This window comes from Rhopilema esculentum, chromosome 11 (genome assembly GCF_057945365.1).
Source record: "Rhopilema esculentum isolate cy_ngs chromosome 11, ASM5794536v1, whole genome shotgun sequence".
In the NCBI taxonomy this organism is placed as follows: Eukaryota; Metazoa; Cnidaria; class Scyphozoa; order Rhizostomeae; family Rhizostomatidae; genus Rhopilema; species Rhopilema esculentum.
In genome coordinates, this window is record NC_142825.1 from 9,590,649 (window position 1) to 9,614,966 (window position 24,318).

Here is a 24,318-nt window from a genome sequence, read left to right on the forward strand (position 1 = left end):
ATCGTCCCAGTGAAATAGTCCCTTTCCTCGAGTACGCGAGGAAGGCTTTGTAAACTTTAATGCTTCTTTGTCTGGAGAGGATTGTGACCACTACAATCAACTGTGACCTCTAAATAAATTTCTCCTCGAGTATCTTTTTGAAAAAATTAGCCCTTATTTATTATTTTTAGAGGGTAACATTAACTTCCCAATATCTAAAATCAGGCTTCATAATCCTTTTTGAAATAGAATCAATTTCGGTACGTTGCCCCTATTGGCCAAGGTTTGCAATTTTTCTCCTCCTAAAGCAGAACAGGATTCATAATCAGGGCCTTCCATAAACAGACTTGTCTGAACGTTCCAAAGTGCATAAGTTAAAGATTTTTATTAAGCCTCAAATCATTTAAAAGATGGTTAATAAATAGCAACAGTGGTAGACAAAGGATGCTAGGAGTGATCGTATTCTGAGCTCACCCTTCTACTTGCAGTAAGAGGTCCTTCGTTCTATTTAAAAATTTATTTACTGTGGTGTTATGCGCAATAGCCAGCAATTTTTTAAGAATATTGATTGTTTGCCGTCGCTTTCAGGGAGCAAGCACGTCTTGTCAGCTGGCGAAGCCATGAATCCTTGCTTACTGTTAGTGAGAAGGTAGGCCATGAATTTTTTGCAATACTTGTTTCAGCATTCGTCGCATCTTTCGTTTCGATTGGTATTAAAAGCAAGTCGTTACTCCATTTAGATGTTAATGTGCTTGGACTTCTTGCTAGTCTGTAATGAAGTTTGGCTCATTCGCTTGTTTTCCTGCTTCTATTAGCAAGGGCAGATTTTGCAACGAAAGGAGTTTTGGTTTGTTAACATTAAGTTGAATAGCCAATCAGAGAGTTCTATTTCTATTCTGTTAAGCATTTCAGCATGAGCTGCTCTTAACCCTCAAGCAAAGCTATAGGGACAAGATTCAGTGCTTTAAAACGTCAACAGAGCTTGGCCTTTCAAACGCACATAACAATTATAATAAGTCTACTACAACTTTTGAACGGTTCTGATTTTTTTCATGAAGGTATTTATTCCAAATCTTTTTTCGATTCTCAAACTCTTCCATTAAACACTCTATCGAGTCTTGTCCAGTTTTGGCCTTCCGTTGTGCTGTCACTATTGGCCTTTCATATTTCGTCTGTTTTAAACCTACTTGGTTTATTAAAGCATACTATATTGAAGTTCATTTATTTCTTCGGAGGCTAGCTTTTTCAAGAGACTTGCTGTTTTCGATTTAGCATTTTAGACATATTACTGTATATTAGCTTAGTGGTCTGTCGGTGAAAGTTCTTTTTTATACTAGACTTCTTCAGCCTCTAGCAGCTGTAAATTGGCCATTTTCTATACAAATCTTTCACAACTGGATAATAAGGTCTTATTTTTTCTTTATTTTTTAATTTGTCAACCTGGATTTTGATTTTGCTTCTTTTACGCTTCAACCAAATGAGATCCTAAGCCAAGGACCAATGGGCTCTATTCTGTCATCAATAATAGCGACACAATGACAACATTAACACAGTTATCTTTATTTAGGGCCTAGGTCGCAAACTACTCTAGGTTCATGACATTTTTTAAGCTCGAATAATAACTTTGCTTTGATGAAAAAACGAGGAGATTATATTTAATCCTTTGTGGTACTTATTTAATTTAATGTTTATCTATTTCTTAGGGTGGGTCGGTCGTTACTATTAAACTTCGTTTGTATTAATTTTCGATGAAGTTTAAAGAAAGAATTTTTGTACCTCAGGCGGTCGCTTGTAATCCTTCTGCCCCAGACTTTTTTATCCTATTCATAGGCAGTTGATGCTCTTAGCTCATATGTTATGGGCTTCTACTTTCCTATTTATATCAAAAGAGACGCGTGTATAATAATATACACGATTTAAAACTCATTGTTTGGGGAGGTTTTCCTTTCGGTCTGGCTGGTTGGCATAAAACTCAAGACACAAACAACATAAATTCTTGAACAGCCTCAGCATTTCCTCATAACCAACTTCAAAAGTCTCAAATTTTTTAACAAGTGTGTAAATTTAAATTTGTTCAATTTACATAAGCTAAATCCACATAATGTTAATTTACTTATGTTAATACCCCAAATATGAATTTTAATGACACAGCACCTGCAAGCTACCGAGCGTACGGAATGTCCACCCGGACTTTGTTGGAAGACTAAAGCTTATCAATTATTTAAATTATAACGTTAGGACTATTTGCTATCATGACTCAATAATGACATTTATCAGGATGACTTATTTCTATTTGTTATTTTCAAATGTATAATTTTCTTTATTCTAGAACACATAACCATTGCTATATAAATGTTCGAATGCTGCTCGTTTAAATTAAGTTTTATTAATAACTTGGTCTGCAAGTAAAAGTTGCAGCTTCCTTCATCCTGATTAGCTTCAACCGTTTTCTTGGTTCCTAAACGAAGTATAATCTCTACATAAAGCTGTCTTCCGTAGAATTTAAAAAAGGGAACCCACGTTTTCATGCATTTTCAAAGCTAGACGAATCCTACTTGCGCTAGAAGAATCCTGACATCTCTTTCTGTATTGATTGCTATTTGGTAACAAAAATCTCACAGTTGGATAGAAGTGTGCGGGTTATAACTGTGAAATTTCTTGCTAAATTAATTTGCCAAATCACTTCGCCAGGATGAATGATATAGGTAAAGTTTTTCAAATACATTTTTAATTTTGTGATCAATTAGTTTGGATCGTATGTATGTGTAACTGTATTATTTGTTTCAAGAAAGGACCATCTTCGATTCACTTGCCTGTATGACCGTGATTTTGATTAAATGATCAAATCAACTGACCCAGACAACTTTTTACTTGTTAAGGAACATAGATGCACATAGTTTTTTACATATATCCTCAAAATTCTTCTTTGTTCGTTTGTTTGTTTGTTTCATTTGGTGCAGAAGAACTGTTCGGCCATCCAATCACTGAACGCGTGAAAGCCAGCCTGTACCACGCCCTCCGTACTCATAATCGAACAAGTTTTATCAAGACAAATTAACAGAACTTATTTTATCTTGGTTTTATCAATTATTTATTTTCGTCTCGAGAAACGTTGTTATTTCTTTGCTCGTTTTTTGAAGAACTTGTATCCATATACATAGGTAAGGGGGGAACAGAAAGTTCGTATTTACGGGGTGGGGGTGAGTGGGTGGTTGGGGCTTAGTATGGATCTTGTCCAAAACTATTGCTTCATTTAGGATAAAATTGCCTAAATGGAGCCTGAATGCTATAATGCAGCCCCAGCCCCTATATTCCAGGTATTTTTTAGATAAAACATAAGGATTTCTACGAATGATGTACGGGATTTCAGAGAAGTGATTTGCCCCTCCCCTTTTTCCATACAACTTATTCGTCGTTGGTTATTTCTGCAGGTCTTTTTGACCCCTTTGTAGTTGCTGTCAAAGAGGCATATGTAATATCGTTGATTTGGGACAGGGTTGCTATCAAGGAGAACAATATTGGAACTTAAAACGTACCCCCACTCAGATTTTTGTGTGTGTTCAGTGTGGTATGTAGTGGTCAGTTAGGATTTCTTTCATTTAATTTACTTACTCGGGAATGAAATACCAATGCAACATGAAGGGCATAAAGCTCCCTCAGAAAAACTGCCATTGACATCAGAAAGGTCAGTCATGAGGCTACGTTCCCACATCATCGAGAGCGAGTTGGGCCGTTGGTGCATCGGCGCCAATCGCTCAACCTACCATATAGGGGTTACTAAGGGAAGTTACACAATAACCCCCAAATATGGTTGATAAATGGGAGGGAATGGACAGGAAAAGCTTCTTTTCCCCACTAATAGCCGATGCACCAGTCCTACCTAATAGCATCAGAAAACTCAAAGAAGCATAAAAGATGCCTAAAGGTATGAGAGGTTTCAACGATACCATAAAAGAAACTCAACACGCAAAGTTATACTGAAAAGGCATGCTATCAAGGAGAACAATATTGGAACTTAAAACGTACCCCCACTCAGATTTTTGTGTGTGTTCAGTGTGGTATGTAGGGGTCAATTAGGATTTCTTTCATTATAACGTTATGCGTTGAGAGTTGTGCTGAAGATGACCAAGTACCGTTTTCCTCTACTGAACGCCGCACTCTGATAAACGCCGCCCTCTATTGAACGCCACACCTTCATTTGTGAAGAGCGCCGCCCTCTGATCGAGGCCGCCCTCTTTTAAACGCCGCATCTAGAAAAGCACACACCAAACAAGAAGTAACAAATAGTTTTTACAGTACGTTTATTATTCGAAAGTAATTCGATATTGACATTTCTTGACATTTCGATAACGTGAACAAATCTTTTGTTAACTTTAGATACATTTTTCATCCAATCTTTATTACGTGTTTTGGGAAAAGAAACTTTGTTTAAAGTCTGTTTTCCTATTTTTCATTGAACTTTTCTTGTCATTTTTCATTTGACCAACTTCTCATAATCTGATTTCCCAGAAGTGGATTTTCTATTTTGATGTTGTTGAATGTTATGATGTAGGCCTAGTCCCAGGCTACATTGTTTAGATATAACCAAAGCTAGTCTCAACTAACGAATCCTGTGTTGAGCACATAGAAAAGCAATATACTGCAGCCAGGAATTAAAACATAACACTTACATTTTGAGTATAAGAAGAACTTTCTGTTTGTAAACAATTGGCCTCTTAAGGAGAAAATTTCATGCCTCGTATCTGAGGCCCCACGTTCCGTTCCATTTTTGTTCCAGTTTCTGGAACGAAAAAGTATACTGTTCACACGGTAACGGAACGATTGCGTATCGATTTTTGTTTATGTTCAGACGGGAACGCAATCGTTCCGTTCTGCAATTTGCGCGCCAAAATACGCAAATGATTTTTAATGCGCATGTCCATAATGGAGATAGATTTCATCATTTCGATTTATCTCTGAGCTATCTCTAAATTTTTTAAACAATTTGAATAAATGGAGAATACAAAAGCGCCCCAAAATAAGCAAGCTCGTGGGAAAATTGAAGCCAACCCTAAAAGGAAGGAGTTTCAATGTTTGCAGAATGGTGTTGAATCTTTTAAATGGATTAACGGCGAGATTCAGCCCAATGGTGTTTTTGAAATCCTCCATTTTCTTCGCTGAGTTTATTATTGTCACCTTTTCCTTCCCTCAACAACAACACAGACGCATGCGCCAAGGGCGAAACTCTTATCGTTCCATTTTCTGGACCAGTTCTGCGCGTTCACACGGGAACGGAACGGAACGATTGCGTACCGTTCCACTTTTCGTATCACTTATTTTATCGTTCCACTTTTTGGAACGGAACGATGTCGTTTGAAGCGTTCCTGTGTGAACACAACCCCTGAGCGTTCCGCTTTTCGGAACGGAGAAGAACGGAACGGAACGATTGCGTTCCCGTGTGAACGGGGCCTGAAGTGTGCTGGGTTTGATTCGGTTCCAGCCGTTTACACTAGACCTAAACGGGAACGGATCCAAGTGAGTACACGTTGGAAAGCGATCCCACGCAGGTCCAGATAGCAGACCCAAATGAGTACGGATCCAGCAGGTCCAGTGTAAACGAAAAGCCTATCTGTGCTAGTTTGGGTACGGATCCATTTGGATCCGTGCTAGAGTGAACGGGGTCTTAGGGTCCATTCCTCCGATCGAAGCCCGGGTGACAGGAATATCTTAATATACTGTTGGATTTGAATGATAAAAGTTCTCAGTTGTCTGTTGTTTATTCAATTAGTTACAAGCCGGATGTTGATTGAAATAGTATATTGACTTGTAAACGCTAGTTTGTCTAGATATTCCAAGAATTCTGACCTGCCTTCAACGAAACTATCACTATTGTAAGGTTATTTTCGATTGGATTAAAGTTTAAAGACAAAGATATCATTGTACGCTCAGATTCGTCATGATAGACCCAGATTAAAGCCAGTCGCCCAGATAATTGGATCAGCGAAAATGATTATTTTTTCCTTGCACTGGCAATAAAGTTGCAAACTCTCTAGTAGTTGGAAACATAGAGAAATGTTTGGAAGGGCAGGATTAATATCTTGCTTTGAGACCTTGTAACAATTTTGTAACAGCATCTTTTCATGAATGAAGCTGCTGTTGTGTTTTTCAAAATCTTTTATGGGAGTTAATTTGGTTTCAATCTGTCATATGCTGCCTGATGCATGAAATTGTAGGAAGAAAAAGATAAACTTTGGAACAAAGAACTTGCCAAGACATTTTCCCACAAATGTTTTTTTTCCTTTTTTTAGTTCGCACAGTTCAGTGCTTTTGAGTATTTTGTACATTATCCACTGCCCGGAAACAATTTGAATACAACATTTACTTTGATTTGTCAAGAAATATTTTTAACTCTTCCTGTTCAAATTTCCTCAATGTTAATGCCGTGTCAAGTTTTTATACCATGCTTTCTTTATCTTTCCATCTTTGTTGACAGACGGGGGCTACAGCAAGCATAATTCATTCGAAAACATAATCCATAAAATCCTTACACTTATTCGTTTGATTTGTAATTTCTTCGACAGACAACCTTGAAGTAATATGTTGGATCCATGAGCTGATAATACATTATACCCAAGTAGCTCTGCAGGGCCACATCCAGAAGGGGTTCGAGGCGTATGCCCCCCTCTTTCCATCAGATCAGTGTATATTAAGACCAACAGCCCACTGCCTGGGCTTCATCCCTTTTGGGCTCTCCTCTATCAGGGGTAATATGCACCCCCCGTAAGGTGCACTCTCCGGTTTGCATTGAAATTTAAAAAAATAGCACTCACATTTTGTTATGCCACAGAAAGAGTTGAATGTATTCATGACTCATTATACCTTATTTTATTTATACCACTCTGTGGGCTGCTCTCGTTTAATTTCATAAGTTATATTTAAAAGACTTTTGTTATAGTTTCTTGTAACTCTCCTTTCAGTAGTTCTTTTCCCCCCTCCCCCAAATCCAGAACTCATTGATCTTCCTCATTAACTACTACCTTGCATGTGACATAAAGCCACGATATGTTTCAAAAGTGCAATACTGTCAAGTTTTTGTGTAAAATGCTGCTTCAGACGTAACATCATTATCATTAAAAAGTCTGTCTATTACAAAGCCTAATTCAGCCGAAATTCTATTAAGGAATATACAGATCTTACATTTAGTTAACTAAACCGTGGTAATTATAATGCATCGGAATTGAATTTGAAAGGAGATAGCCATATTAGTAACGTCTTGGTTTTTGTATTTTGCTATAGATAAATTTTTGAGAAATCTTTACATTGTTAGTCTTTATGACATTAAACTGTCATCTAGACATTTCACAAACAACATGCAATTGTGTTCTTTGATACAGCCTAATCTATTTGAAAATCCAATCTATTGGATTCGATCTCAGTGTATCATTAGTGTCATAGTGTTAAGATGATGAATTCCCTTTTAATAGATGGAGCACGTTTTGTGGATTTGGCAGATTTGCAAATAAGTCTACATATGATTAATGTAGGTAGAAGGATTCGGTCAACTGCAAGGACACATCTTCCTGTTGCAGGGCCCGCGCCACCGGGGAGGCCGGGGTGGCCATGCCCCCCCCCACTTTCTTGCGAAACAAGTAGTTTAAAAGCTGCAGTAAAACAGGTAAGAAGCCTTGGTCCCCAACTTTTTTAGCCTTGGCCCCCCACTTCCAAATTCGTGTGGCGGGCCCTGTGTTGGGTTGGGCCAGGCCTAATGAACATGCTTACGTGTTTTAGATTAACAACAGGATGATTACCTCTTAAGGCTATTTTTATGCTAACGAACCGGTTGTTTTATTTTAAAGTATTACTGCAATTCTAGAGGTCCAAAAAAGGCGTAGGTTCCTGTGGTAATGGAGGCCGGTGCCCCCCCCCCAATCTTCTAATATATGCTCTTTCTAGTAGCTTTGCTAAGATTTTTTGAAATTCACTTCGCAATAAAGTTCATTGTGCAACCTCTATTTATACAAATCGCAATATTTGAGGTGAAAGGTCCGTTGAAGAAATATAATTTGTACTCCATGAAAATTTCATACAACTTTGTTTATTTGAAAACCTCGTTTTCCTTTGAAAAATACCTGGAAATCGTTAATTTGTTATTGAAATCTCGTCGACGCTGACATCCAGGGTTTCAATAGGAAAAGATACCTTTTATCTTATTTTGATTCGGTTTGATTTAGGTCAATCATGCTACATTCTTGCTAGATTCTGGCTTGACCAAGAAAATGCCAGTAAAGCTTTCTCCTTATGAACATGCTCTTCGCTAACTTTCTGAAGTTTCAGTAGTTTCCTTTTTGATATTATATGCTTTATTTTATTCTAACGAAATTAAGAACTTATCATCACTTGTCATCAATTATCTTAATCCATCATTCATCTCCAAACAATATCATCATTATAAATATTCATTACCAATTATTAGCATCATCATACACATCATAATCATAATCATAATCATAATCATAATCATCATTTAATCATATTAATGAATATTTGTCATTAGTTTTCAATGTCATGGCTAAATAATATCATCGTTATAAATGATAATTACCGACCATTACGATCATCTAACACATAATCATTATCACAATAATGGTTATCAATTATTTTTAGCCTATAATGTCATCGTCTTCCTCGTCCACTTCTTCGTCATCAGTCAAAAGGACCGTTTAGTTCCTATTCGTTTAAAACGCAGAATAACATTCTGTTGTCAATAATAGCGTATTGGTTATTGGACTTATTCCAAACAACCCTTCATAGGTTTACCAAGACAAAGAACTGTTTCACGTCGAGTGAATTATTTACCTTTGTAACAGTTTGCTAATTCCCTTTGAGCAAATCCTTTTATTTATTCAATATTTAGCAACATTGTCCTCTTAGGAGATAGATTATGTCAGTCTGTGATGGTTAAAAACTTCAAAGGATTGATCTGTATTCTTATTCGTTTCTTGACCTAAACAGACTGCTTAACTGAAACATTCGTTTTTCTATATTCAGTCAGATGCAGGCCACCCTCGTCATTCCAGTACAATAACTTTTCTCAATGCCTTTATTTGCTGCTGTTGTTGTTTGAAGAGCGGCGAATGCTGAAGTATTCTATTAACTGTTTAGCATTTTAGAAATTATGGGTGGGAATTCCTGATAATACTGAATTTATTTTAGAATGCATTACAACAACTTTTGTTGTTTATCAGGATATCACCCTACGTAATCTCCAAAGCAATGCTACTCTTTTTTCCAACAGCAACCACGCAAAAGTAAACAGTTTTTGCAGAGCAAATGTTTTAAAATGACGTTCTTTTCAAATAAAAGTGTTTTTGAGTTGCCTTCTCTTAAACTAGATATCGCAAGTGGCGGACTCCATAAGCCAGAATTACGCCACAATTAACTATGGTTAAAGGTATAGAGCCGAGATGGCCCTGAGGAGGAGGGGGAGTTGGGGGTGGCTTAGCCACTTAGACTTTATCTCAAACAGTAATCTTTTACTGCTTTAAGCGTCAAAGCAGAAGCCTGTTTCAACTTAAATTAAAGAATATAAAAAATTAGCAGCAAAATATAAGCCATGTCACCAGTTTCGAATTTAAAGTTTTTAGTTGTATGGTCAAGTGGCATAGACAGAATGCTAACTTTTCATTCGCGCTTTGCATTGTTTTGCAATTGGCACCATTTCTATCACTACGCATGCGTCCTAAAAAAACTAACTCAGGTTCGCCCCAGGTTTGCGTTGATCTACACTAGACTTTATCTAAACTAACCCAGGTTCGCCCCTGGTTTGCGTTTATTTACCCTACACTTAATCGAAACTAACTCAGGTTCGCCCCAAGTTTGCGTTGATTTACACTAGACTTTATCTAAACTAACCCAGGTTCGCCCCTGGTTTGCGTTTATTTATCCTACACTTAATCGAAACTAACCCAGGTTCGCCCCTGGTTTGCGTTTATTTACCCTACACTTTAACTAAACTAACCCAGGCTCGACCTAGGACGAACCCACCTTTCGAGATGGGTTGACTAACGCGGGGCGAACCTGGGTTAGTTTGCGTTTACACTACAAAAATCTAACCTGGGTTAGTTTTAACGTGGGGCGAACCCACGTTAGTTTGTGTAAGGTAAACAGAGCTTAACCCTTTCCTGCATTAATTTTTTTAAATCCAAAAAAAAAAAATTTTTTGCACTAGAATGTTTTATTTTGATGTGGAGAACTATTTTCAGACCAATTTTGACATTATTATTAGAAGATGATGTCATGTCAGATTGTTGTCCCACAACAACATTATGCAGCAATGGTATAAAGTTGTTGCTGATAATGAAATATCAAAATATCTAAAAATGTGGTTTTCTGTATATTTCCACACACTTTATTAAGACAGATAGCCAATTATTTGAATTTTCAGTTCAGATAGGGCTTTTGGAAAGAGGATTGGCCTTTTGATAATTAGCACTTTCTCCCCCTGGGCTGTTCTACATACATATTGATTCCGTTGTGGTACAAGTGATAACAGAAGGTATATACTGTTCATATATTTTATAATAACTCAACATGAACTTTAAAACTCTTAAATGAACTGACAATCTTGAACCTATCATACTGCAGTTAATGCCTAGCAAATGGTCCTAATCTTCACTTTGAATGGAAATTCTTGAAGCAGTTTCTCCCTCGTACAAAGCAGAGATGAACTTTACATTTCACACATTTGACTGCAGAGTACCCCTTAGGACAGTAACGACATCTCTGTTGCTTCTCCTCAAAATCTGGGATATGCCCAACATTATCAAAGCGAACATCATTGATGGGTGTTGCTACAGCATGACATTTTGTTTTCTTCTTTGGAGGGGGGGTAATCGATGGCCGTCCTCTTCTTGGCTGTGTGCTCTTCCCAGCAAGTGTCAAGGCATTTGCAACCATGGACTGAAATTGAATCAATGTCAATTCATCTTTACTTGGAATTCCTAGCTGCATGCAGTGCCTTCTATAGAGAAGCCATCCATTGATGACTGACACGCCAATACAATAATAAATGATATGCATGTAGTATTTGTTAGAGCGAAGTCTTATCCGGTAGAGAGCCATCAGCATGTCACATAAATCTACTCCCCCCATGTGCAAGTTATACTCTTCAACCATCAGAGGTCGAGATATAGTTATAAACTTCTTTTCTCTAGCTGACCACCTTTGAGCCTTGGAACCATCATCTTTGCCAATGTAATTTGAAATTAATTGAACAACTCCATTGTCCATCCAACGAACAATCACAACATTACTGTTGGCATCAACACACCAGTCACTGGACCCTCTTCCCTTCTTGCTCAAGCTTTTTTTGTCTTCTAGGACTTTCTCTGCACCTTTCAGTCTGTCTGCCCGTATTGTTGCTACAGCCCAGATCCTTTCCTTTTGAAGATACTGCATCAGTGCGACGGAAGAGAAGTAATTATCAAAATAAAGCTTGTAGCCAACATTTCTTTGCATCGTTGATGATAGGCGAGCCACCACATTACCACCAACGCCAAAATTTTGCAATGACTCATCTAGATTCCCCTTTGGAGAAGCACCAGTGTAAACATCAAAATCATAAACAATGCCACTGACTCCACAGCGTGCCCAAACCTTTATTCCCCATTTATGTGGCTTGTTGGGAATATACTGCCTTATTGGAGACCTGCCCTTTGTAGGAATGATCTGTTCATCAATAGAGTGCTTTTCCTCTTGTGGAACCTTCCTACATTTATTTTGAACAGAATCTATCACTGGCCTTACTTTGAAGAGTTTGTCAAACTCTGGGTGACTTCTCTGCACATTTTTTGAGTTGTCATTGCAATGAAAAAAGCTTTTGATTTTGTCAAAGCGGTTTACAGGCATTGTTTCTGAAATGCTGGAAATGTTCAGTTCTCTTGACCAGTACATTCTATACTGAGGGATTTTGTAAATACCCATAAGCAGAAGTATACCAATATATTGCTCTATCTCATCAGCTGTTGTAGCAACTGACGATCCATTTTTTTGCACAGAGTACAGGTTTGTCTGCTCAGATATGTGACCTATCAGCTGATCATCAAAAAAGTTTTTGAAGTATTCTATTGGTGTCAAAACTTCATTGGGTGGACTTGGTAGAGGTTCTCCACAGAACACACTGTTAACCACGGCAGCTTCCCTCTTGCGCCATCTTGGCATTGGGATTTTCATGGTTGCTTTGCTTTTTGTAGCTGATTTTCTGGTAACTGATGTGCCTTCTGGTGTGGTATTGACTACATTATCAGGAACTGGGTTCTCTGGGAAGCTGAAAACATTGTTCTCTCCATGTTCATTATCATCATAATGATAATCATCACAATCATCACTGTCTTCACCATCATCATCATTACTGATATTCATGTCTCCTCTGATAATGACATCATTGTTCTCATTTTCATCACTCTCTTCATCTTCTATATCACTGTTAAAAGCATCAGGGACAATAATTCCCAAATTTGCTTCTTTTTCCTCAACCCCATGATTCGTTATTCGAATTGTTGTTCTCCTGCTTCCATAAAACGAAGTGGTTGGTATGCTCTTTGCCATCTTGCAAATTGAGCCTTGTTTATCTGGGATGAAAATAAAACAATTCAATCAATCTTTCCTGATTTATTTGAAACAACTTGAACTTATCTAAGATATTATATCCGTTCAAAAAATTTAAAAATAATCTCTCTGGCTCCCTAGCCCCCTTACCCCCAGAACCCCCCAAACAATTAGCCAGACCCTCCCTACCTCCCTTTATGCTGCGTGAACAACCATTTCCCACAAGACTTCAGAAAATACCTCGATATGTATGCTGGATACAAATCAAAATATGTCTATAAACGGTACACCATTATGACCCTTCCAGCATGATGTTGTTGTACAACAACAATCATGTCTACATGCCTGGAATTTAACATAACAAACAAATACACTGATCGACCATGAAAATGTGTATAACTAAGTTAACTGAAGTAGAAATTATTTTTTATCATGCAAAAAAGAGGCTTACCTTAGTACAGAGACTGTTTGTAACCTGGGCTGTTGACACCTTCTGAAATCAGTTTAGGCCAAAACTTCAACTAAACCAATACTTCATGTAAAACGCCAGAATAAAGGTTTTATTAACTTTTCATATAGACTACCTGTGGCAAATCAGACCACACGGTTTTCAGACAAATCTAGTCTCCTGCGCAGCGACAGCAACTTTTCCAAAGATTGTTGTTGAGCAACAACATTATGCAGGAAAGGGTTAAATGGTTTGTCATTTTTTGGCGAAATTCGTCATTGAATCGAATTCAGTTGATGACGTCAGTCCCAATGAACATTCTGAATACGGACTGAATGAATATTTTGACAAGTTTGGATGAATTACACGCTTTTTTATATAAGGAACCTACCTCAAGGCCTAGTTCCAAAAGTTCTATATTCGTAGACCTCAAATAATCAAATTGTAGTACCAAAAGTTCCTTAATAGTTCCTTAATTTGTTTTGACTAAATAAGCCCTTACATTTAATAGAGATTCCTTATAGTATTCATAACAGAGATTCATAATAGAGATTCAAAGTAGGTTCTTTGTAAAGTGGTTCCTTATAACAAAAAAAGCGTGTATAAGAAATATATAAAGTATATTTGATTGCACTTGATAAATAGTTTTCAAAATAGAATGAATTTCACTGTGGTATTGAATTAGAAAGCTTTATCAAGAATTTACACTATCCGGAAATTGTTCTCTGTTTTGGCAGCCGTTAACAGAACATGATGCAAAATACGAAACCACTACAAATAACCTTTTTAGTTCTCTACCACCTCGAGGCTCTAAGTTCTGTCGCCAGGGGTTTTTTCACATCTAGTCTTAGCGTACTGTGATTAGAAAGCACCAAAAAGACTCTTTCTGGATCAATTATCCTATCAGATATTTACTCAAATTCTGGCGCTACTCCAACTTGCTATCGTTGGTTTCCTTTGTTGTAAAATCGAAAAGTTTTGCCAGCACTCGATTCGAGGCTGTCTTTGTGTAACCTCACCTCATGTAATTTAGACAGTTGGGTGCGAGTAGGGGGATGGGGGCTGTCTTCCAAATGCTAGCAGTGATTCTGCACTCACCCACATCGTCATAGCTATAACTTTGTTGTGAAAGCCCTGCTACAATGGTTGCCAAAAGGCTTGGTACACTAACGTCATTTTCCAACGGCAAATTCAGCCACCCCCTTTGAACAATGTTGGTTTACGACAAAACGACATAGGGGTTTAGGAAGAGCCCTTCATTCTGCGACTTCTAAGATATGTTTCGAAATTATCGACATTATTTAGGGGAGGGGGTGCGGAAATAGGAGAATCTGGGAAAAGAATTGAAAAATATAAAAACACAACGCAAATCGCTCGGTATTCCAAGTAGTTTCGGCAATGGTTGTAGTCGCCCGTGTAGAACTGAAAGATTTAATAAACCCTCTGTTTGACATATAAAACGCTCTGGATGTACTAACTGTAAAAAGGCTTGCCTAATATTATCTTGACGTCGTTTTTATCAAGGTCAATTAGGCAAAAGTTCACGAATATTCCACAACCTTAAGAAAAAGTTCTAAAAAGCATTTATCAAGTTTCATTTGAAACATACGCGTTTCCTAAACTCGTATTGTGCGTTTCTGGAAAGATTATCTTGAGACTGTTTCGACACACTCCAAAACCGAAATTCTTATTCTCAAGTTATTTTACCGCACAAAGTTGTGAGATGAAAATCGCGGTTTGTTACTCACGTGTAGAAATTCTTTAAATAATTTATTAAGCCTTGGGTTCTTTGTGAAGAAACCGAAATATAGGACGGGCGTGTACGGTGAACTCTGTTAGATTAATTTTTCTGTACAAAAGAATGTGTGTCACTTCGAAGTTTATTACAGTTCTGCTATTGAAGATACTTGGGTGATCTTGGTTGAAATAAGGCTTGTATATGTGCAATTGGAAAAGAGGTGAGACACTGCACTAGTGACGCACATACCAGGGGTGTTGGGGTTGCGACACCCTACAATGCTTTTCTGTCATTCGTTCAATTTTGCTTTTATTCTGTTAAATGAATTTTTAGTATGCAGAACGCAAATGTTTCACTTGGTTTATCTTCTTATTTTATCGTTAAAGGTTAGTCGTAAAAATGGGCGTTTCCTACATTCGCTAGCCATCTGAAGGGTGTGGCTCCAATATCCAATCATTATATGACACTCCCCAATCCTTGCCTCTAAAATCCGTCCCCGTGCTGCACCGCAGCGAGCTAATGGCGGCACCCTTCTCCAAACCTCGTAATTTTTCAATGAACTGCCTCGTTTTTCCCTGCCTTACATCTTAGTACATTACAATAAATCTTTGCACATTTTCGCTTGTGTCGCCATCTCCCTTCTCAAACAGTATTGTTTTATAAATTTTTGCAGATTTGTTTGTTCATAAATTATTAGCATGTAGATAGTGAACTCGATTGTCAGTGAGCTCTAGAAGAAGGGGAGGAGGGCGTTCTGGCCCATTCAATATATGAGACACCACTTATTTCCGATAAAATTGAAAACTCGCCAAAATCACCCCTAGGTGACAAGAACCTGTAGTTTAATGAGACGGAGTTTTTTAAATGAATTTCAACAACAGTTTATCTAATCTATTACAAAAACTTGATTGCAATAGAAAAAGTTCCACATGTTTTTGTGAGGACAAATTCGTCGTGAATGTCTTCTTTGAAAAACTAGTGTAAATGCTTCTATTTCCCAAATACTTTGTAAAAGTAGAAAAGTTTTTTCTCAAAGGTATTCAGAAAACAGAATAGATTTATCAATGCATGACTTTGATCAATGCAATCCAGCGTTCATATTTTGAATCATTTCGCACATTACGTTTGTTTGGTTATTCCCAACTACTCATAGAAGCTTTCTATTTTGAAGGACGTTTAAAACTGCACTGCCACTTTTATGACGCATGCTTTACTCTTCTGCCCATTGAATCTGTTGAGTCAATGTAAACAAAACAAAAACTCGTTATTTTCTCCGATATGTAAACCATTTTCTCCCCCATTGTTATGAAGTCTTTGCTTGGGTGGCTTCCCCCCGGCCAGTGGTCAGTCGCGACTGGAGTGTAACAAGATCGTAACCGACAGGATTTCGTTCATCGAGAAAGATTAGTTTGACGATAATCTACGACTGGATATGTTATGCTATTGCCACCAACCGCACCGTTGAACATTGCTGGCCTTTGAAGTGATTTTATCTATGTTTTTAAGTCATTTTCTTACCTATTTCGCGGTCAAAAATGGTTATGGAAAAGTCTGAGCTGTCTATTCGAAAAATTTCGTCTGATCAGAATGGATCAAGCGCAGGGGAGAACGAACTTAGGATGGTTGTAAGTGATGTCTTATAATTATTAACCAGCAAATTAATCAGTGACCTTTTCCAGATAGTTTTGTCTTGTTCACTTGAAATTATTTCGTTCAAGCGAGATATCATTCATGTGGAAGGCCGCCATCCTATCGGCGTTGCCTTAGAAAAGACATCGTAATTTCGCCTTCATTTTAAAATACACCGTGACCTTTTCGACCTCTGCAGGTTTTCTGTGCTGTTGATAAACTTTGAAATATTCATGTTTTGAAATAACCTTTGTTCACATCTCATTTCGGCTTTGGTGTGTGCGAAATTTCAGAGCAGATGTTCCAGGCAAACCTAGATACAAAGCGAGCAGTACATAATTTAGTTGTTTTATTTCCAAATGGTCAATATAGTCTCGCACACTTTCAGTCTAGTTATTTTGAGCAGATTTTATCCTATTCACAAGCTGTAAACTACACCACCAGCACGCATACATAGGCCAACATCAAAACTGATCACACCGACTTTGAGAAAATTGTCCTACGCCCAATCTTTAAAATTTTTAGAATAGTAGATATACAGACGTTCTCTTTAACACCAGAAACAGACTTCGAAGATGCAGTTACACTGAAAAGCGAAAAGATGTCTATTTTCTTAGTCATAGCAAATTTGTTTCGTTTTTGATCCAAATAACTTTGTGACCTGCGGTCAAACGGTGATATCTAGTTCTGTTCCCGGAAATGTTGCATCAGTTGACTGTGCTGATGAATTTTCTCCCATTTAAATCGTTCTCCCATTTCTATTTGAATGTTTATATGGGATATTCAGAAATGTCGATCTTTCATCTTATTGCTATTCACATCGACATTGATTCTCTTTAGACTGGTTCAGTCAACAGCTTGTCTGTTATGACGGAAGAGGTTGTTCTTTTCGGTATTGATGACTTCATCACCTCCAGTTTCCTTGCTTTTTATTTACTGATAATTCGACAAGGGGGTGGGTTCTGTCAATTCTTGGTTTTTAGTGAAATATCAAAGCCTCCTTTCCTCCGCCTAGGAGAATGATTTACTGTACTTCTTATTAACAGTTTCTGGCAAATACTTTTGTATTCAGATGATTTTGTCAGTCCATATTAAATTGAGATCAACAAAGTCACAATCATCATCATCACAATTACAATGATTGCCTAGCTCATTATTCTTTTCACTATAATTGTCGTCAGCTAGCCATAATAATCATTGTCTCCACAAACACAATATTTTTCTCTTAAGGAATGTGTCATCATTTTTTTAGTGTTGTGTATAATGCTAGTTTTTTACAGAAGAGGCTTCCATAAGAGGCTTTTGTTTTATCCTTGCAAGAATCATTTCTTTGATCTTGCACAATTATGCAACAGTATCCCAAGCTTTCAAAATGCAAGTCAAGCAGATCTTTCCAGAGAAACAAATTTCAGCAATCTGGAATGTGACAAAACTGTTCAGAGTATGGTATAGAATTTTTTTGTGTCTCTAAAAATCAGTATTAGAGCCTCTGTGCAAAACTCAACAAATTAAGGATGCAAGAATACTGTGTTTGTCATGTGAAGTACTTTTATTTTTAGCTTGAAGTAATGTTTGTAGAATTCTTTTAACTGTCCTTAAGTATAAGATGTTGGATAACTCTCAATTTTTCAGTAATATTTTTATTTAAGTTTAGATGAAAAAAAACTTTATATATGAGGAATCTTTTGTTATCCAACCTTTTCTGAATAGTATCAGGCAAAAAATACTTTATATATTATGCTATTTTTTTTACTTCTGTAAAACCAAAAATTCCAGCTTCCTTCATTTATTCTGATTTTTGGTTGGAGTGATCAAATTTTAGTCTTAGCTGTAAAAATGCATTAAACTTTTTATCCGGAGTGGTGCCTAAGGGGTGGGGGAGGGGGTGAAACAAAGCTCTCTTGGCTTCCCCAAATACTGTTGGCACATCATAGATTACTAATAAACTTTTTTTTATCCTACTCAGTTAAATAGTAGTCAATAAATAGCATCTAGTAACCACTGTACTGTTGTGTAGAATGCAAGTTAGGCTGACAAATGTTCTTCTGTAGTTCTTCCACTGCTTTTACTGAGGATACTTGTTTTTGCAATTTTATAATTTTTACTATCTTATTTCTTGGAGCAAAGTGGGCCAAGTTGTTTCAGTAAGCAATTTACTTGATATGAACTTTCTATCATGGAAGTTAAAATTTTGATGGAATTATAATTAAACATTTTATAATCCACAATAGAACAGTGAATAAATATTGAAAGCATGTAATTCCAAACAAAGGAGGAATTGTAATGAATAGCCAAACAAAACACAAATTATGGTAACCAGGCTAGTCCCTCACTTTGAGTGCCTGAAATCATCCTCGGTTTGACTACAAATCCAAAGATCCTCGGTTCAGGGCCCTGACATTACCCAATTTCTCTCAGAGTGAGGAGAGTCTCCAGCTCTCTGTAATTCCAGGCAAAGGGGTCACAAAGTGTAGCCACATTGAGTAGAAGGTCCTGGACATTGCTCAATAAGCATAGCTTTTCAGAGTCCTAAAGCTATCTTCAGAAGCTAGGTAGAAAACACTACAATACAATACTCTCATAATCATAATTATAATCACAATGACAATCACTACTATCACTAATCATTTCTTTAGCAACATCTGAGTATGAGGAGCATTAAGGTTGTTGTTCTTTCAACCTGACTGTAAACCTTTCACCAGCAAAAGCGCATCGTTATTTGTATTTTTATAAAATACACTCTTTTTTAACAATTTTGAAACAATTTTATTAACAATTTAAGAACAATTTTATAAGAACACAAGCCTCAAAACTGGTCAAAAGTTAAGAACAAATAAAGAACAAGCTAAGGCTGAGCTTCTGCAAAATGCAATTTTGAACAACGTTTTTTCTCAAAATGGAGGATTTTTAGCATTGTGTGGGTGCTTTTTTTGGTGAATATTCAAATTTGTCAGCAAATTAAGGCTGTCTTACTCACTTCCTTACACCTCCTTAGAGCGAAAAGCTAGCAATAGCATTGCTTACACCCTCTTAATTTAAGAACAAATTAAGAACAATCTAGCCTCAGATTTTCGAAAAAATTAAGAACAGTCAGCCTGAACTTAAATTTACTGGTTCTTATAAAAAAGAGAGTTTATGACCCGTTCTGCTCATTCATTGTCAAATATCATATTTTGAAAAGCATTCCTATGCAGTGAGCCAATTGACACAGCGTAGCGGAGTTTCACTAAAATATTGTTGCTTAGATGATGCTGAAACTATTACTTTGCGTAACGTTTATACAAAAGATCTACCCACTGCTATTAGAGAATCCGCTCTCCGCTATTCATTTAAGACTAACTTACGTTGGATTAACATGAACGAGTTTCCGATTCCTTTCATAAGACAGGTAAACCTCCCTTTGGGCTTCAAATCTCCCATCACGCGGTCACGCTCAGTATATACGACTTCCTTCCGACCATTACAATTCATGGCAACCTTCCCTGCAATTTTTAAATGTTTATTGAGTATTTATTACCTAACCGTTTTTAGAATTCTGAACTACAAAGGATCATGTTACTTAAGTAATTCTTAGGTTTTTTAACCATGCCAGTTTTCTAGATTAATGGCTAGAAACACTTCTTGTTTAAAAACTGCAAAGTCCAGAAAAATTAGGAGTCACAATAATTTCCGGAAAAGCGAGCGTTTTACGTAATTTTCCCGGAAAAGGGGCACTTCCCCCTTGTGAGAAAAATGGCAGGGACAATGTTGCTACTTCCAAGCCGCTATCTGATAAATAGTGGTGTGACCTTATGTACCGTTCAAACTTTTTTTATATTTTTGCCTAATTTTTTGCTGAGCCTCAATATTCTTACCTTTTTTATTTGAGCCTAAGATCACAAGGTGCAACGGTGTTGCATAATAGTTCTAAGACTCCAAGGCCAGATACGTCTATTTCAAAACATTTATCGTGAATCTCGTTTGTTTTCCAAAAAAGTCTAATAAACAAAAATCTTAATTCTTGATGAAGCTTGAGCCGTGCATTATTCTTAAATTTATATTAAAGTTCAGCGATTTTGAGCCTTCTTGAATCGTGGCGGCACCTTCTGAATTGGCCGTGGAGTTATGTCAAATTCAGTTACGCGCCGCAACCAAACATTTGCGCTTCGCGGCACTGAAGCGTGTGCCAAATCATTCGATCTTTTGGGCTGCAAGTGTAAAGAAATGGAAGATACTAATACCATAAACAATTGAAGAAAACATCTAGTTGTGCCATGCTAATACATTTAGTGTCGAAAACGTGTGCGTTCGCTCTCTAGGTTCCTTTGATCTGTTTTGATACGGAAGCAAAAAATACAAATTGACCCAAGTTGAGGAAATATTTGCACGTCTTTGTAACGGTAAGACAGACTTCAAAGTTTTAAAATGCCGATTAAACAAACATTTCCCTAATATTTTTTTGTGCAAAAGGAAGATAATATTTTTAAAGTTTGCTGGTTTTCGTTTTCACCACTTACTAGTTTGATGAAAAACCTCTCTTTTTCGAACCTTTTATTAACATTGTTAATAAGACGATTTGGTTGATAAGGACAGTCTAAAACAGGGACGCCGGAACGATCAAGGGGCAAGGGGGCGGGCTTGAGTAAAAGGGCATTTCAAAAAATTAATTTCCAGCTACCAGCAATTCTTTCGTAACTGTCATTTTCTTTCGATCTTCTGTCGGTATCTCAAAATCGGCTAAATTTTGGCATAAGAAATTTCTTCGAAGTTTCGAGAAATTGTCGTCATGAATTTCCTACAAAAGGCCGGCGTCAAGGGCACTTCTATGAAAAGGGCACTTCTATGAAAAAAGCACTTCTATGAAAAGGGCACTTTACCCCCCTTGCCCCTCCTATCAACTAGCCCCCCTTGCCCCTCTCTCCGGCGTCCCTGGTCTTAAATCAATAGCTGATTTTATATCGCTGGGTTTTGATCCACGGGAATCATTCGGGTGCTGCTCTATCTCAATCTAGATAATGATATTTGATCACTTACAATATTCTTATATTTTGTATTGGTTGTTTCTTGTTATCATATAGTTGAATTGCATTTATGGTTAACTGACGATAAGCCATTCCGGCCTACAAGCCTTTGTAAAAGATATTAATTAATATTGTATCGTAATCAATCAGCTTCAATCGTATTCAAACATCATCAATCATCATCGATCTCCTGCAATCATTATCAGACTACTTCGATCATCTTTTTTCAAAATCAATTATCCTCATCTCACAATCATCTCAAATCATCTTCAACCATCATCAATCATCCTCATCACCATCAATCATCTTCAATCGTCATCAATCATCCTCATCACCATCAATCATCTTCAACCATCATCAATCATCCTCATCACCATCAATCATCTTCAATCGTCATTAATCATCCTCAGCATCAAAACATCATCACTTGTGGTATTAATCATGGAATAATGATCATCTTCAATGCAATCATTGACAAAGTCACAGTCATCAATGATAATAATAATTATTATTCGGAATAGATGGGGTTTGGTTTAAACGGGGCGGGTGGGCGGAAATTTCCCAAATTATGATGAACATGGGAAAAGGCTTTCATTTCCTCTAAATTGGAAGTAGAAAGAAAAAAGACAAGCCGTTGGTTTATTTAGATAAAAAAACGAAATAATAAAAAAACGCAAATATGAAAAAAACGAAAATATAAAAAACCTTTTGGTCTGTGACGCAGGCTAAAAAAACCAAGAATATAAAAATACGTTGTATAAAACACGTATTAACATATCGAGCATAACAGTTACGTGAAAATCGCAACGCTATGGCGTGCTTTGTTGTATGGACCTTGAAGTTTCTTGATACACGTGACCCAAAAGTAGTTAACGGGGGTTCTTGAATAAGGATTTCATTGGTGGTTTTTTCGCAAAATTATTCCGGACTCGAGAGTATCATCATCAGATGTGAAGAGGATCCCCAAAAATTTTGTTCTTTGTTACTGTGTTTAGTATTTTTTGCTTGGCACCCTGCTCTGTGATCCACAGAAGGATTTTGAACTTGGGTGTACCTGTAGAGGGCTTATACGTTAAATTTATCTTTGCCGAGGAGACAGTTCACGTAATTCATGAATAGCTATTATGCCATCTTGCTAACGGATTGCGATTTGAATGGGGCTGGAAAACCTTTAGATTTTTGATGTTTTGATTAGTTTTAAGTCGCTCATTTTATGGATACCATGAATGATTAAGTCATTCTAACCATAGATTTACCCTGATTTGTAACCAAAGCCTCTTGCTCCGTTGCTTATTTCATGCATATGAAATTGTATGCCTTTAGCTGGTAACCAAATTTTTCACAGTGGCTCCATTAGGAGGAATGGTTGAAAGAATCATTATTAGTTTGAATGAACTTTACTCAATTAGATTCCATTTATCAGGGGAAGATTGCGGTCACGGCTCTCGTAAAAGACGCACTGAAAACCCATTCCATATCGATGATGTGTCGATTTAAGGTTCTATCGCCATGATAAGCTCATAGCATCGATCATTGTTTAGTTTCAGAAGCGGTGAAATCTAGTCATGGTCTTCCTTTTTTCTTTTCATCAAGCCTTTCTTAGGAGGCTTTCATGTTTAGCAATTCACGTTTTGTTCCGTTTGCTCTTTTTTGTAGTTGGTATAAGAATATTTTATTGCTAGTTGTTTCGTAAACTTCACATTCTTTCTTTATAGCTGACTTGTAGGTACAATTTTCCCTTTCTTTTCTTGATGTGGTCTTGATAACGAGCATCGTCGACACTTTCCAAAAAAGGTTGTGGCAAATCATGCTCTTCATATTTTCCAATTTTCCCTCGCCCCTTGGCTCTACGCCCGTTGAAGAAATTTACTGATTGCTTCTGTCGACATGCATAAGCTTTTTTGACAAAAATGACTAAATTTGAATTGAAACATCTTTTCACAAATTTAGTACTATAACATCATTTGCAAGCCCTTTCATTTAAACCCAAGCCCCTTCTACGTCATATAACCAACTAAATGTTGCTGACCAGTCAGGTTTGCCTTATATTTTCAGTGTAGATTCTACCCATGTCACTAAAAGTACGACACAACCGTTAAAAATCACGGGCTTTTGTATTGCATGAATATTTTATAGTACCTTAATGTTTCACGAAGAAAGAAAGACGTTGAGATTTCAAAAAGACAAGACAAACTAATTTCCAGCTCTTATGATCACAATGTGTCTGCCTAATTGCTATTCTTTATTATGCTCCTTGTCGTGGCATCTCGTGAGACGCAGTAGGCAGTTCCTATCAAGAAAATATCATTTTATCATGATTCAAGCAGCGCTTAAAACCCAACCCAAACATAAAGTAATAAGGAATAAGGCGGTTATTTGTCGTTAAATGACATACGTATCTTATCTGTATGAAAATGAATATAGGAGGACTTTTGGGCCTACAACCATTGGCATTAGTCGTGGTACACTAACGTCTCAATTTACACGGTACATTAGTCTTGGTAGACTAAACTCTACACAATAACGAATTGGTCTATGAAAAATGCTTTCAATATGCTTTGTATGATATGATTTCACAATCAACATTGTTTTAGGATTAAGTGGTACCTGAAGTGACAGTTTTCGGGAAAAGAACGAAAATTATAGAAAGAAGACAATCATTAAACGTTCCAAACAATCTATTTGATAAGGTTTTAGAATACTAAACCACCGTCTTGCATATATCGGATGTCAGTACCCCCATACTTCGGATGTCAATATCGGATGTCAATAATGTATGACCCTGCATACCGGGGGGAACTTTTATAGATCTTGTTGCTTTGTCAAAGATATGGGAGTATGCGTGTGTGTTTTTTTGATGCTGCACTTTGTAGAATTGTATTTAAAGCAAGCCAAAAGAGGTTGATGACTGGAGGTGAAAGGGAGCTTAGATACGACAT

The 24,318-nt window shown here is 37.1% G+C and overlaps 1 protein-coding gene across 2 annotated transcripts in view; it reads left to right on the forward strand.

Moving 5' to 3' along the window:
- Positions 1–24,318, forward strand: part of LOC135694042 (uncharacterized) — a 68,187-nt gene that overhangs the window by 17,963 nt on the left and 25,906 nt on the right. The window contains exon 6 of one of the 2 annotated variants that reach the window (XM_065212683.2): positions 568–628. In XM_065212683.2, coding sequence (XP_065068755.2) covers positions 568–628 — 61 coding nt within the window. Of the gene's footprint in view, positions 1–567; positions 629–13,261; positions 16,376–24,318 lie in introns of those variants that run through there. The other variant, XM_065212684.2, reaches the window with a different exon arrangement.